The sequence below is a fragment of the Dermacentor silvarum genome, chromosome 8 (assembly GCF_013339745.2).
Source record: "Dermacentor silvarum isolate Dsil-2018 chromosome 8, BIME_Dsil_1.4, whole genome shotgun sequence".
Lineage (NCBI taxonomy): Eukaryota > Metazoa > Arthropoda > Arachnida > Ixodida > Ixodidae > Dermacentor > Dermacentor silvarum.
The window spans coordinates 79,984,728-80,000,579 of NC_051161.1; the positions used below are offsets into that span (position 1 = coordinate 79,984,728).

General features: G+C 46.6%; 1 protein-coding gene across 1 annotated transcript in view; it reads left to right on the plus strand.

Moving 5' to 3' along the window:
* The window catches only part of LOC119461479 (relaxin receptor 2-like), a 222,061-nt gene that overhangs the window by 111,179 nt on the left and 95,030 nt on the right, over positions 1-15,852 (plus strand). The window contains 3 exon segments of the mRNA XM_037722807.2: positions 5,918-6,023; positions 10,215-10,286; positions 14,207-14,278. Of these exon segments, the coding sequence (XP_037578735.1) occupies positions 5,918-6,023; positions 10,215-10,286; positions 14,207-14,278 (250 nt within the window).

Here is a 15,852-nt window from a genome sequence, read left to right on the forward strand (position 1 = left end):
TTGTTGGATTCATAGTTGTGTGTCCAAGTCCCAAGCCCCATATTTTCATCATGTATTGCCACATTATGTATGTATGTATGTATGTATGTATGTATGTATGTATGTATGTATGTATGTATGTATGTATGTATGTATGTATGTATGTATGTATGTATGTATGTATGTATGTATGTATGTATGTATGTATGTATGTATGTATGTATGTATGTATGTATGTATGTATGCATGCATGCATGCATGCATGCATTATGTGCGTGTGCACGTAGTGCGTTCATAGAAGACGTGGGAATTGGACTTTTTACCGCTACATAAATAAAATAATATATAGAAGGAACGACGAAAGAGACCTTTGAGGCTATTTATTTTGCTGTATTAAAGCTCTGTTGTTTCACAAAGAGTCAGTGAGAAGAAAATGGCCAAGATTGTTTGCGAATGCAAGTTTTAGCAAACCTCTTTCCTTATCTGCGGCCGTGATTTAAAGTGTTTCTATATAGTAAAATGGGGTGATGTCAGCAACTATCTAGACAGGTATTTCCATCATTTTGCCGCCATTGGTAGCGGCCATTTTTGACTACCATTGCACTGCTGCGCATTAGACGTAGTATTCGCCGAGTGGGGAGGTGCTTGGCGTACATCACTGCTTTGTTTGACACGGCAATCGTGCTAACAAGACCGGTCTTTGTGGGTCCACTCTAGCAGCTATATATTTTATATATTTTCTCGCGCTACCTTTTATATTGTGATATCAATAATAATTCAGTTTCGCAGTGTAAAAAAGGCCTCATATTTGTATTCACAGTATACTGACAGAGAAGCAGCTGCGGCCAACCGAGGAAGGCTTATGTGTCCACATGTAGCTTGCTGCACATATGGTGTTCACATTGCGATTACCTCATTCTTCTTGATTATGTTGTAATTTGCCTGCATGAATCTAGTGCCCTTGTTGCGCTTCTGCTCTAGCCTGAGTAGCTAATTTTAGTTATGACAATGGCTGAGACAACGCAACTTAATGCGTCATTTTGCATTTTGAGCCAGTTCTCCAGATAGCTGTGTAAACAATTATATATGTTTCAAGACGACTTCGAAAGCGTCGTAATGGTATACTAACGCGTGAATATTACTTCAGGCACGTATTGCAGGTTCTTGGCATGTGTTGAGTAATAAACGAGCATTATTAATTTGATCGCCCCCGAAATTTTCCGGGGTGGAAATTTTATGCACAATAGCTTTGTGACGTGAAGAACTCATGGCTGCTGGTAATACGAGAGCCAAAATTATGAACTAGGCGTTATTGCAAAAAAATGAGGTTATAGTAGCGTTATTTTCTATTTTGCAGTCACTGTTCTGACCACGTCAGCGGGAACGCAATCTTGGAAGCACGAGGATATGGAAGCAATTACTAAAATGAGACAGCTAGCTATCTTCGATTTCTTTCATTTTTTTTTACTCGTCGCAAGCTGTCATTGGATAAAATGTAACGTATTAACGCTAATATATGCCGGCCCAGATTCTAATCTGTCCTCCAAGCTCTAAAGGTCCGAAACAAAAATCTTGCCTCTAATGGAAGCCGATCCACATAATAGTACAAGGCAATACTAACAAAACGCAAATGACATTTAGTTATCAATGTCCAGCACAACCAGGCATATGACCCGGCTCACTGCATGCAGCACTTTACTGGCACCACGCGCTCAGTATCGTTGTGCCAGCATTTCGTTGGAAGTGAACTTTGTAAAAACGATTACCGTGCCCAAAACGCACGCATTCAACGCGGTCAAAAGACGTACCTTTACGGTGAGCTGAAGTACGGTGTGGCTGGGGCAGCGGATACTAATGGCTGGTGCTAGCGGGGTGATATTTTTCTAGTTTCGATGGCTCGTAAAGAAATCCTCCAAGCTAAGACGGCCTAGAAGTATTGTAACTTATGTTATGAAAGTTATGTTACGCTAGGACAACAAGAAAAAACAATCGGCTAGAAAAGAGGTATGATGCGATGTATAGGATGTCACTCCTCTCACACCAAACATGTTGCAGTCCTTGAATCGCGAGAGAAATATTACTTATGTCATAAGAACATGGCAAGAATATGTACATGGTTGACATCACAGCGTTATATTGAAATAAAGAAATCACTGGGACACAGGTATAAGACTGCTGGAAGACTTTAGGACGAACATTATTTATATAAAAGCGCTCGGGCGATGGAAACACAATAAACGGATGCCATGGCCGCTACTTCTTCCGCCACCGGAGAGGGCTGGGTGATCGTTGTGGGACCAAATGTGGCCACAATGCGTCACCGATTCCCTCGCGTTGATCGTGTACCACAATTGATCATCTCTGTTTGGTCAGCTCTCAGTGGTGGCGCAAAACGCGCCCGAAGCCACCTGCTCCGAGTATCGCATTGCTATCACTGAGCCCTGTACATGTACAACATGAAGCTGCAAAAGAAAATATTTCGAAGAAAATAAATGAAAAGGTGGAAGGGTTAACAAGATCGCATGAAAGCAGTGAATCACATGGAGCAACTGGAAAATATTACGAAACATACAAAAAAAACTACTTAACAAATAATTGGACTATTTTCTCTTATGTCCCCCTACCCTAGAAAAGCAATCTCCTCCTCAATCAACTTAACGGAGGGCTTTGTAGCAGCAAGACTGACATGTTACAGAAGTTTGTTTCATATATTCATGTTCTGCAGTGGGCTGCACAATATCAGGGAGCGGTGACCAAAACAGAGGTCTACTCATGTCCATTGAGCTGTTCGTTCATACTGTCACGGCGTGGAAAACTCGAGGGACAAATACACTAGTCAGCAGACAAGAACGGACTGTTTAATACCGCGCGCTAATAACTCCTCCCTTTTCTTCTTGTTTGGTATGTTTTCTTTAAATCCGGTATCTCTTCTTATCGTCATCGTCCTCTCCGCACTACAGACGTGGCAATGCATTGCCCAGTGATTAATCACATGCGATCAATCACAATGCAGTATTACTTGGATGATGCATCCATGCCTTTGGTGATGCAGTCTATGCATGTCTCCTCGCGGCGGACACCATTCTAAGTTGTGTGCATCAGCCATCTGTTTTCTCTTCATCTAGTCAACTTTGTTCCCATTCAGAACCGACCACCCAGACAAGACACTACAGACACAATGCTGAACGCGTAAGACGCATGCAGTTATGGGAGCACTTCTGCTCGAGTTCTCACAGCGCATATACGGGCACGCACCTCAGCCCTCACGCTATATAGGTGCGTTCAATCCCACCCCGTGCCTTCTGACAAAAATGTTTGTCTTGCAGAGCAAGTTCCTTCGTTTTCTCTCTGCATGCATAACCCGGACCCATTCGTACCAGCGCTTAGCTTACTTATACTTCCAAGAAGAATTGGCTCTTGACAAGAGGCTTAGTTAGTCTCCGTTGCAGTGACCCATTCCTCCAAAGCATCACTCTACAGAAGACGCACTTTTGTTTACAGCCATCTCGAAACGCTCCCCATCGATAACTACCGCTGACCGTCAGACAAGGGAAATGCCTCATCCGTGCTGCACTTTATTCATTGCAACCTCTCCAGCGCGTTTCTCTTTTCATTTTCCCCGCACGCCTTCCTTTATTTCCTCCTTGTGCAAACATTTCACAGCTAGACAGATGCGTTCTGTTCATCTATTTATCTAACTCTGCGGTAACCCTGTTTGTTAGCCTTGCACGTCAGCTTCCTTAACATGCCTTGACGTTGTCGAGCAGGCTATCACCACACTTCAGTTACATTAGTTCACCAAGCTGCACGATGAGTTCCTTGTGAAAATGTCGGCACAGATAACTGGTATTTTCTGCCAGTTTCCTGTGTAACCGCGAGCTAGGGCCCGTCCAAGGGTGACACGTCGCTCCGCCTGCGCTAACCATCTCCTTCGCACAGTTCTGACAGTCATAAATATTCACCAACAGTGGTCATTAGACACGAGACGCTTGCCGCAGCATGTCGCGTTTTTGCTCTTCGCCGCCGCTCTGCTAACCTGCTAACCTGCTAACGAGATGCGCTCAATTAAGAGTCGCTTGTTCCGAAGAAGACGTCGTTGTTTGTTGGCTCGTGCAGCTGTCAACTCCTCTGTTCCGTCAGCCACGTGTCTCCAGTAGTTCCAAGAAGATGCGCCACCATTCGCCAGCTAGACGCTAAAAGAGCGTGCTGCAAGTGCAACGAGGTTGAGTAACACACACAGACATTCTTTGAGACTGGCTACACCTTTGCTGCTCCCGCCAATTTGACAATGAAACTTTATTAACTGGAATATATTGTCAGTTTCGTCAGAGAGAGCGATCACACTATCACAATATGTTATGTAAAAAGAACTGCAAAAGGGGACGAAAGGGTAATGAAATGACAAATATTTCCAATTACGACTCTACGGGCAACCAGCGTTGAAATTGCGCGTGCCAACCGTGGCGCCGTTACACACATCACAGCGTAAAGAAGCTAACCTGACCTAACTTAACCTACCTGACGAAAATCACGTGTAGCTTCTCGTAATAAAATAGTATCAGCAGTGAAAGCGAAATATATGGAATAACATGACAACAGCCGAATAAATGCGTTCATTGTAGCGGAGGCATATAATGTCATGCACTGCAATTTTAGCATATATGGCAGAGAACAGTGCAAAGAAAGAAGAAAGGCAGCGCGAAAAAAAAAAGAAATTCCAACTTACAAAAAGATAGCGCAGCCCATCAGAAAAGGACAAAGTGTGCGAGCGCTAGTATAATTCTGCAATGGCCACAGTTTGTTCTGCATCGTGGTAAGACAAAAGTGTTAGGCTTATTTGTTTCATAGTGAGTGTGATGGGGCAACCATTCGATCATGCCATAAAGAAATTACTGCTTAAGCACAATGTATTTCATATAGAAACAGGATAATCTGTTCGCATACATGCAATATACAAGCCCAATATTACGTTGTAAGCGTAGAGGACAAGTTGGGACAATATACGGAGCTTTAGCAAGAGAATGACACTTGAAGATATTCATCCGAAAAGAACCCTTATAAACGTCCCCCGACTGACTTCATAGGATTCACACGTCCCCTGCTATTCCTGCGGTCTCTAGTTGACTTCACTTTCAAACAACCTAAATGCGATGTCTTCAATGATATTCCGTGGTGAGCTGTTCGGTGTTTCTGTGTGCCTTAAATGGTTCATACATTTTTAACAGTGAAGCTGTTTAAGCCAGCCGTAATTTGTGGCTGCGTAGCCGTGGTAGCCATGGCAACCCGAAGAAGAAAAAGGAGGAGACCGCGTGCATGCGCACGCGGTCACCTCCTCGCCAGCTTCCTGCCTTCCTGACCCCTGCCTCTCTTCTGTCCGCGGCGCGCTGAGCCAGGAGAAAAAAAAAAGGCGAAAGCTTGCACTAGGCGCGCAAAGCTCAAGACACAGCGAAGCTGGCCGATTCATATCGAGCGGCAAGCCTCCAACGCGTTCGGCGTCGGCAAGCAGCAGCGTTCTTGGCACTGTGCCAACCTTGGTTAGCCTGCTGCGTTTGTGGCATGCCAGGAGCGCTGTAGCTCGTAGGCGCCCACGCGTCCAGCGCTAGTCACGCGAAATGTCGTGAAAGGCAAGGTACCTCCAAAAATGATCGCTCGAGAATACCTTCCTACATGCGTAGTTAAGTTACACCAAGTTAAGACCTAGCAGCAACCAAGTTCATACCTAGCAGTAGTAGCCAGTAAGCTTCGCTGTGCCCAAGCTTTGCTCGAGCGAGTGCAAACTTGCCTGATTTTTTTAGGTACTTGGCATTCAGTTACTAATATTAGCAGTTGTCTCGAAAAATTCATCCTTTACAGACTACTCAATTACTCAATAGTATCAACGTCGTTCCACTTCTTTTAAACATCTGGTTTTTTTTCTTTGCTCGTCCCTCTTTTCCAGATTGGGTCCACCCTGGCTGCCGCTGCTCCAAGGGGAACAGCTTCTTCTGTGAGAACACCGGACTGCGTTCACTACCATCAACAATTCCACACAATGCCACGAACTTGTGAGAACACGGCCCTTTCACATGCTTCTTTAAGTGTGCTAGCCGCAGTGCAAAATTCACGCTGACTATGACATAACTCTTAGACAGCGTTGTCACAACCATTAAGCCATGGAGCTTGTTGCAAAGGAAAATGAAAGTGAAGGAAAAAAAATAATTACTCCATCTCCCGCTAAAGGGAACCATGTGTGGATGCGAAGCAGCGGGAAGATGGTTAGCTTGAGCGGGAGATGGTTTCGCGGCAGCGACCCGAGCGCTCATCGCGGCGCTGCACAGGCGAGAAAATGAGGCGCGCGCGCTCCGTCATTTTATACCGCGGAACTACCGTGGCGCCCCCCGCGGAGTATGCAGCTGTCGCACCACCTGTCATGCGCGCCGCTCCGGATTCCTAGAGGAGAGAAAGGGGGAGCGTAGGAGAGGGGAGAGAGGGGGAGAGGGACGCGCATGCGCTGTGGGGGTGTGGGACGCGGGCGCCACCCGCCGGGGTTGCTCAGTCAGCTAAGGCGTTGCGCTGCTGAGCACGAGGTCGCGGGATCGAATCCCGGCCGCGGCAGCCGCATTTCGATGGAGGCGAAATGCGAAAAGCGCCCGTGTGCTTGCGTTGTAGTGGACGTTAAAGAACCCCAGGTAGTGAAAATTTATCCGGAGCCCTCCACTACGGCGTGCCTCATAATCAGAACTGGTTTGACACGTAAAACCCCAGAAAAGAAGAAGGGACGCGGGCACCGCTCCGTACAGTAGAGGATTCCTAGAGGAGAGAAATGGGGGTGCGTAGGAGAGGAGAGAGGGGGGGAGGGGACGCACATGCGCTGTGGGGTGCGGGACACCGCGGGATGCAGGAGGGACGGACAAAGCCCCCGCCATAAGCTGCTTCGCATCTAAAAAACTAGCCTTGCAAAAGTTTCCGGCAATTGCTCCCTCCACGTGTTTTACGTATGTGTACAATCTGGCCCAGGGAATGTTAGCCAGCGCCACTCATGACCAAACCGGCGGACATGGTATATCCGTTTGACTGCTGACGTCACGATTGTGTGAACTTCAGGAGCGGGCAGCTCATACAAGTTAGCCCGGTGCACACGAGAGCGATCCTGGGACTAGACGTCGAAAAAGGTTTTGATCGCATAGAGGACAAGGCCATCCTCGAGGTCCTCTCCGAGCTGGGATTGGGTGAGAGGCTTTTCAGCATAGTCAAGGCGTTTGTCGGCGGTAGGCAAGCGAGCCTCATGCTAGGAGAACTAAATTCGAAGGTGATGAACCTGGGAAACAGGGGCACCCCGCAAGGGGCCGTGCTCTCATCCATGTTATTTAATCTAGCAATGACCAGAGTCGCGAGGAAACTGGAGCGTATAGAAGGTATACACTTTGCAATATACGCCGATGACATGACCATATGGAGCGCCAACGATAACGTTGGCCAAATCGAGACTAGACTGCAGGAGAGCATACACACCGTGGAAAGCACACTAAGCAAGATGGTACTAAACTGTTCGGCAGCAAAATCGGAGCTTTTGGTCCTAGAACATCGAGACAGGGGTCGAAGACCCAGGGGCTACGTCCCCGGGGAGGAACCCAATATTGTCTTACGCTGTCACGGCGGATCCGCGATCAAGCAGGTCAAAAAGATTACAGTTTTAGGCTTCCACACAGCAGCGGGAAGTACCAACCTCAATGCCATTCAACACATTTGAAACAAAACGGACCATGTACTGAGGTTACTAAGGAGAATCAGCACCAGACACAGCGGCCTGGGTGAGGACAGCGCTCGAAGACTTGTGCACGTCTTCGCTCTCTGCCACTTCACCTACATGGCAGGTCTACTCAAATGGTTGCCGGCCGAACTGAAGAAGCTCAACACTATGATCAGAAAATTACTCAAGGCTACCCTAGGTAAACCCAATAGCACCTCGAACGTGAAGCTGATGAACCTAGGCGTACACAATACGATAGAAGAGATGGCAGAAGCGCAACAGATGGCGCAGCAGGAAAGACTGATGAAAACGTGAGCGGGCAGGCTTATACTCAAAGCGATAGGGACAGACCCCAATAGATCGAGGAACCCGAAGGCGGCCGAGGTAGAGTTGAGCGCGGACCTTAGAGACGCGATCAGAACAACCCCCCTCCCGAGAATTATGCACCCGGAAGACAATGTTAGCAGCGAGAGCGAAAGCTTTAATTGTTTAAAGAAATTGAACAGTTAAGACAAAAGGCGGCCCTCGTAGACGCTGCCTGGGTCAAAGGCAAAGAGGCCTACACGGCCGTGGTGGTCGATAGCCAGGGCGAGGTACGGGACGCCGTCACCATCTTTACTAAGAATTCCACGATGGCGGAGCAAGCCGCGATTGCTCTAGCCATCAGGAACCGTAAATGGTCTTTCATTTATAGCGATTTCAAAGCAGCAATTAAGAGCTTTGACATAGGCTATGTCGCTGAGACTGCCGCTAAAATTATCGATAAGGTCGAAACTATCAAAACTGAACTCCGATGGTTTCCTGCACATATGGGACAAGTGGACGAGATTCGGCTCAACCTCAACGAGGTGACGAACGACCTGGCACAAGGTCTTGCTAGCCGTGCCGGTCGGAATCGAACCGACGCCCACTATCATTCCGGGGATCATAAAGATCATTTACTAACTTACAACATCACTAGATACTACTACTTGGGGTGTAGGCAATTCCCACTGCCACAGGTAAAGTTGAACAGGGCTCAGGGAGTCACGCTACGGTTACTGCAAACTGGGACGTACCCCACTCCGTATTTCATAAATTAAATTCACCCCAACAGAGAAATTAGGAAAGAACGTGTGCGATGGCATCATTGAAATCAGACACATGCTGGCGGGCTGTCCCGCGACTCTCGCCGACCCCGAAGAAAAATGGCTTTACTGGCACAAGATGATATCAAGCTCTTGATATGAAGATCAACTACGGGCTGTCCAGAGGGTCCACGATGGCGCCATAAGGCTCGACCTGATGGTGCCGACGCGGATGCGGCCCGCCTCGGTCTGAAAAGACCGGGCTTCAGGACTCTAATAAAGTTTTGTAAATGAATGAATGAATGAATATCGGGTATACCACCAGTCTTTTTTTTTTGCGTGAGTGCAATGCCAGGAACGGCACAGATCCGACCTCTGATCTAGCCCAGGCTAGCTCCTTACGTGTCAATCCGCATTCTTGGCGACCACAAAAGCCTGCTTTATCGTTTATGCCTGGAGAGGTTCAAGCGTTCTACAGCGCGTGCTAAGGGCCCGGCTACCAGTTCTCTGGATCTCCTCCACCAAAACGCTTGCAGTGCACCTGCGTGCCTCCCACAAAGCGGTAGAAGCAGCCTATAGCGGTACAAGATATGAATAGCTGAAGCAAGCAAGTTCATTCAAAAGTGCATTTTTTCATGCGCCACTTGCTTTGCTCCTGTTAGTCCTGTCGCGGCCCGTGCCCATTTTGGTCACTCAAGTGGAGCAGCATGACCTAGAAAGCGTGGTTTCTCAGCATGACGTCCGAGATAAGGCAGTGATCCAGGCTGCCCGCGGCCCGCCGGGAAATCTCGGAGTCGGCGTGCTGGGACTGACGTCATAATGACAACCATTCAGGTGCACGCGTCGTCTGCTTAAGTGCTGTTCAAAGGCAGCTAACAAGAAAACATTGCAATTACCAGCGATGTGGCTTTGACAAAGTCGCTTCAGTGGTATATACTACTTATAACGAATTTAGTGAAAGTGAAATATCCTTGCAGTTGGGCTTGAAGCTGAGGAATCTACGCGCTAGTCGCATTTTGCTATTTCCTCCGCAACTAAAGTGCCTGGCTTACGGTGGTCATTAGTTGGCAGCGGCAAACTATGCAAGGAAGACAAGCTAATGTTGTGGCACAGTTAATTCGTGCCTAGAGGTGAATAAACCATGTCTCGATAGATGTCGAAGGGAAAGACACATTCAGGAGAGCAATGTGTCGCAGTTACAATGCTTCAGAATTTCTTTAGACTACAAAATTCCTACAGCGCTAACATCTTTTGAAACTTGCACATACCTTACGCTGATCTAGCCGAACGACTTGCAGATATTTGAGGCAATTTGCATTACTATAAGACATCGAATGCATGCGCATTTGCGCGCTAACAAATCCTGCAGTCCACGAATACAGGTGCACCGCCGTTAAGCTCTTTATTTGTGGTTTCTTGCTTTCATATACATCTCGCAGGGACCTCTCGGGAAACCTTTTCACAACTCTGCAGAAGAGCGACTTCCCGCTGATGCCTCAACTCACAATACTGTAAGTCCTCGCCCTATTTATGGAGGAGCCTTCGTGATATCAGCAGTGCGCGTAGCGCTCATCGGCCCGGTCCTCAAAGTGGCGACTAAACATGTATTGAAAAAACGCGCAGTGTGCCTGATAAATTTTCGATGAAATTGTTTTATACCCAAGCGCACAGCAATTACTTCTGATTTTTAGAGTGACAAGGTTGGTGTGCACTTGCGAAGCAGTTTGTTCGCTAAGCAGGTCGGTCGGTGATTATTCGTATCTTAGCATTTGAAGAGGCGAGCGCAAAATGATAGACTTCCGACGTGTGAAAATGTTCCAGAATTAAGCCACTTGCATTTGTTTAATAGTGGATGCTTGGCTGAACGCTATATTTGGATACACGCTTTGGCAAGTGTGCGCTGATTCTGGTCCTTGGTTGGATGCCAAGCAACATCTCTGCAGGCGATTTTCCATCCTTCGTCGGCGTGGCCCTGTAACGAAGCAAGAATTTAGCGAGTCGACACTGCAGCGACTCTGCTTTAATCTTCTTAATTGCTTCTTTTATGGAGCGCACCGCACGTTATGCGGTCCCGTTCGAATGCGGATAATAAGGAGCAGTTGTAATGTGACGCACATTGTTTTGTTGTAAGAAAATGTTTGTCAACGAGCTGGTCAATTGGGGTCCACTATCGGACACAACTTTGTGAGGTAGACCACAAAGCGAAAATAATCACAAGCACTTCCACTGTGGTGTCAGCTGTCAGAATTTTGAGCTGCGCTGCCTCTATTCATTTTGTCCCTGCGTCCACCAGGACAAAGATCCTGTATCCTTCTACCAGTCCTGCAAAGTCTACGTGCAGCCAGGACCAGGGTTGGCTGGTTTTCGGCCAACATGATGCAACCTGTGAAGCAGGTAGCGGCAAACATTGCACACATTGCGGGCAGCTTTTTACAAGGCTCTCTATATCGTGGTCCAAGCCGGAGTACCAAAATTGTGCGCGAGCGAGGCTCTTCATTGCTGTCATATGCCCGGATAAATTTCGTGCAATTCCTGTATTACAAAAGAACGCGTTAATTCTGGCCAAACGACGCGCTGGGCCCAGTAAGCTAGTCCACCGCGCACTGTGAGCTCGTGTCTACGAGTGAAAAAGGGTTGGAAGCAGCCGCTGTTCTGAACTCAATTCGCTTGGCCAGCAATGCAGGATTCACGTCTTCACTCGACGTAGTAGTCTGTCTTCGCTAGTGTTCGCTGCACACTTCTGGGCACGCAGGTAAAGCTCGCTCAAAGCTTGTGCGTGCAGCGCATATTCCGCGGAATTATTTTCTCCTGGACTTGCTTGGTTAGAAAAAGGCAAACGGCTCAAGGCACCGGCGTTAGCGTTTAGCTGCCCTTTTCGGTACTCCAAGTCGTATTGATACGCTGACAACAGTAACGCCCAGCATTGGATCCTTGCTGCGGCCATTTGCAGAATGGGCTTATCCTGATGGAGGAGCCCGGTCAAGGGCGTGTAATCCGGTACGACCGCAAATCGGTTGCCGAAAAGATAGTCACGACACTTGGTCACACCAAAAACTTAGGCAACCCTTTCCTTTTCCAACTGCGAGTAATATAGCTCTGCTGACGTCAATGATCTCCATCGGAAATCTATCTTTACCGTTTATGCGATAAGACGACACTGCGCCCAAACCGTACATTCACGCGTCGCAGAGCGAAATTGCTCGCAATTGGAAAAGAAAGGGCTTGTCTTGGTTTTTTGTTGTGGCCAAGTTTCGTTTCCCTTGAAGTAGGCTTGCATGCGTACGCGGTACGAACTCCAGCTACTCGCGGTTCCGTCGAAAGCTGGTGGGCGGCACGCCATGCCTTGATGTCGTACGTCGTCAGCAAGATGTTATGCTGTAGTACATCCCGTCTTCGTCGCCACTGTAGTGTAGCACCAACATGACACACGCTAGAAACGATGGTAGGCAAAAGACGTTTACTTTAGATACGACGCGTGCTTTTATTCTTTCGCAGATCTATTGAACGCATGCGCAGTGCTTATCGTGAAGTTTGCAGCACTGGACGTGATACGAAACATTTTGTACCATTAATTTCGTCGTTGTCATACCGTGAGGCTGAAGCTTTGGCTTGCCCTCTTGCCGACAATACATTATTATCATTGATGGGAGGGGGGGGGGGGGTGTTGCGTACCTTGCACTGCAAACATATAAAGCACACTCAGGATGATCCAAACAATAGCGATGTTGACAGGAAGACGGATACTTGCAGTGTTCAATAATGCCCAATGACGGAATACCCGAGGGCTTGAGCGAAAGTGACGAAATAAGCAATTGTCTTCATCGGGGCGAAGACAAGCTAGTCTTGGTAAACATTATTCCCCTTGCCTAAAATTCCCTACATCTACTGGAAGATTCGATAACATGGGAGCAACATTCACTCAATCCATATCTGTTAGCTCTGTCTCTTCTTAACTTCCACTCACGAGTGAGTAAAAAAAAAGAGGAAACTATCGTGTATTCAATTGAAAATCTTGCAGCCCCGCCTTACAGTCAGAGCGTTATGTGAGCGCTTCGGAACAAATGCAGTTCTGTAAGACAGAATATTATGATAATATCTTTGGCCTTAAACACAGGCAAGACGAACATTAGAGACGAGAAGAAGACCGGACATGTGCTGTCTCAAACCGGCGTTCATCAAGAGGAAAATCATTTTTTAGCAATTACTAACTATACAATTGACACGATCTGACGGACGCACATACTTCCTAATCTGATAGCATTATACAGGATACTCGTCGGAATTCGTTATGGCTGCTGCCAAATAAAGGAGACCATTCCAAGGGTATATGTTATGAAATGAGGGAGTGGGCCTATCTTGATAATGCTACTGCATTTTGGAAGCCCACTTGCAGCAGAGAACCTGTGAGTCTTCTTACGTGTTCAATCAAGAGAAGACGCAGCAAACCGCGCCATTCTTTGTGATATATTTGGTGGTTTAATGAACCTTCCATTAATATATGATCGGCGACGCACGGAATCACTGCAGTTTCTGCATTGCATTATTAACTCCTCTTGCCTAGCTCCTACAAAACCATCCAATACTAGAAGTCACCATCATATAAACATCGCGCCTTATTTTGCCCGTACGGACACTTTTAAAAACAGTTTATTTCCCTGTGTAATTGAATACTGCAATTCTTTGCCGGGTGCTACTCGTTCTGTTCCTTTAAGCTTATTCTTAGCAACCATGGAATAGTTTTGGTTTGTATTGGTTTGTATTGTTTCTATATTGCATGCGTTATTAATTTGTCACTGCTCTGCTTTTCACACTCACTCCTGCAATAGCCTGATAGGGTTGCAGTACAAATAAATAAATAAATAAATAAATAAATAAATAAATAAATAAATAAATAAATAAATAAATGTAACTAATTACTTTTTACGCTTTTTGTGATCCCTCTATGTAATTAGTTTTCATAGAACCTTGTGAACACCATTACCTTTGTTATTTACCATTCCGAGTGTCACATAGGGTGTTTTTTTTTTTGCTGCATTCTTTTACCATGTTCTTAGAATGTTTTCGCAGTTATTACTTCCACGTGGTGTTGTCCCTCCCACACCCCCTCCTCCTCCTTACGTAATGTCTTCGGGGCCCCTTAAGGTGACAATAAATGAAATCAAATGAAGCCTTTTACGCGCAGTAATATCGTATCCAACACATGCTTCTGCAGATAACGTCGATTGTTAGCCTTACGAGATACGACAGGTAATTCCAAGTTCAAATGGAGCGTTTTGCACGTCATCTCTGAGGGGCTTTAGTGTGTGTGTGTGTTTTATTTATAATTTTAAATGCGTAAGACGATCGATGAAAGTTGTTTTCGAAGATTGCCGATTACAACTGCACACTCAACATCATCGCGCATTTCAAAATATTTGTGCCTACTTTTCAGTGTCCTCTCCTCGTCCGATGTGAGCACACTGGGTGAAGATGTCTTTGGAAACCTTCCGATGCTGAAAAATGTGTGAGTCATTTTTAACACATATGTGCACGATTAACCATCACCTCCTCATGAACAGGGAGTAAATCTCGGGCGTCATAGAGCTTTGATTTATAACGCAAAATTTTTTTGTTTTATTTTTGTTTTGGTGAATGTTGAGACAGCAAACGCAGACAAATTGGCCTAGGTCGTGCGCATTTCAGTAACAAAACATTACTAGAGATCAAAAAACTCATATATTGCGTTAGCGTTATTACGCATTTTCAGGCCATCTGTCTATATCGATCCATCCATCCATCCATCCATCCATCTATTTATCTATCTATCTATCTATCTATCTGTCTATCTATCTATCTATCTATCTATCTATCTATCTATCTATCTATCTATCTATATATATATATATATATATATATATATCTTTCCATCTTTCCTTCTTTCTTTCTTTCTTTCTTTCTATCTAACCGGTTTTCCGCCTACCCGAGTCACCCGGTATTCGGTGGTCGAATAAGTAGCGCATTGAGCTGCCGAGCTAAGGTAACAGGGTTCAAAACCAACCATCGGACGAACTTGGGTCACTGAATATATGGCAATGTGCCACTCTTCAATCAACCGCTTTCACGCCGACATGATCACTGAAGACACGGAACTGGGTAGGTACCTTCGCTCGAAGACACCCTTTGACGCAGACTGTGGGAGTATTGGCTGTGTTCCACTCGGTCTGTGCTGCTCTCCAACGAACATCTTTGATGCCAGCTTGGGTCACTGGGTCTGTGCCATTGGGTGTGTGCCACTCTTGGGTCAGCCATCTTGGGTAACTAAGTAGGTGCCGCTGGGAATGAGCATTAAATTTCTCCAAGGCTCAGCGGAACCAGACCCACGTCACAAGGGTTCCTCAAGGAAAGACAACCCGACTGTTTTGCAGGCTACGCCACAAACGAACTGCATATGGTGCGCTTTGCAATGAAAACATTTCGCGCCAATGCCTCGGTGAACTGCGCCCATGAATGCACGGGGTATGCGCCGCTCTTGAATGAATCTCTCGCCAACATGGGTCACCTTAGTGTGTGCCACTGAGTGTGCGGCAAGTGAGGGAACAATTCTCACCATTCGTCGGCACCAGCGCGCCACGCTTCTCGTCTAGGAGGCCACGCGTAGACGTCTCGGCAATGCCACTACATGGCGCCGCGTGTCCAGAAATAAGCGCTAGAGAGCCCGGTGGCCGCATGACGCATTTCACAGCGTTCGCACGCGCTGACGCGCCATACATTTCGGAGGCCACACGCAGGCTTCGCGGCGGCAGCGCTAGATGGCACCAAGTCTTCTTAGGGAAGCGCGACAGAGGAATCCCGCAGCAGTATACGCCTCACTCATAATTCGTTGGTTGCTATATAATTGATTCAATACAAAACGCATTACCGTCAACAGTCATCGTGAGATGGGTTCCGCCGCTATTTCTTTTACGAATAATACGGTGAAAAAAAAGGAACACGTGGGCAGCACAGTGTTGACTGGAATATAGTTCTTGGCTCGAGTTTAAAACATGTAAATACGTAAATTGGGATAGAGATTGTTCTTTGAACTTACGTACATTAATA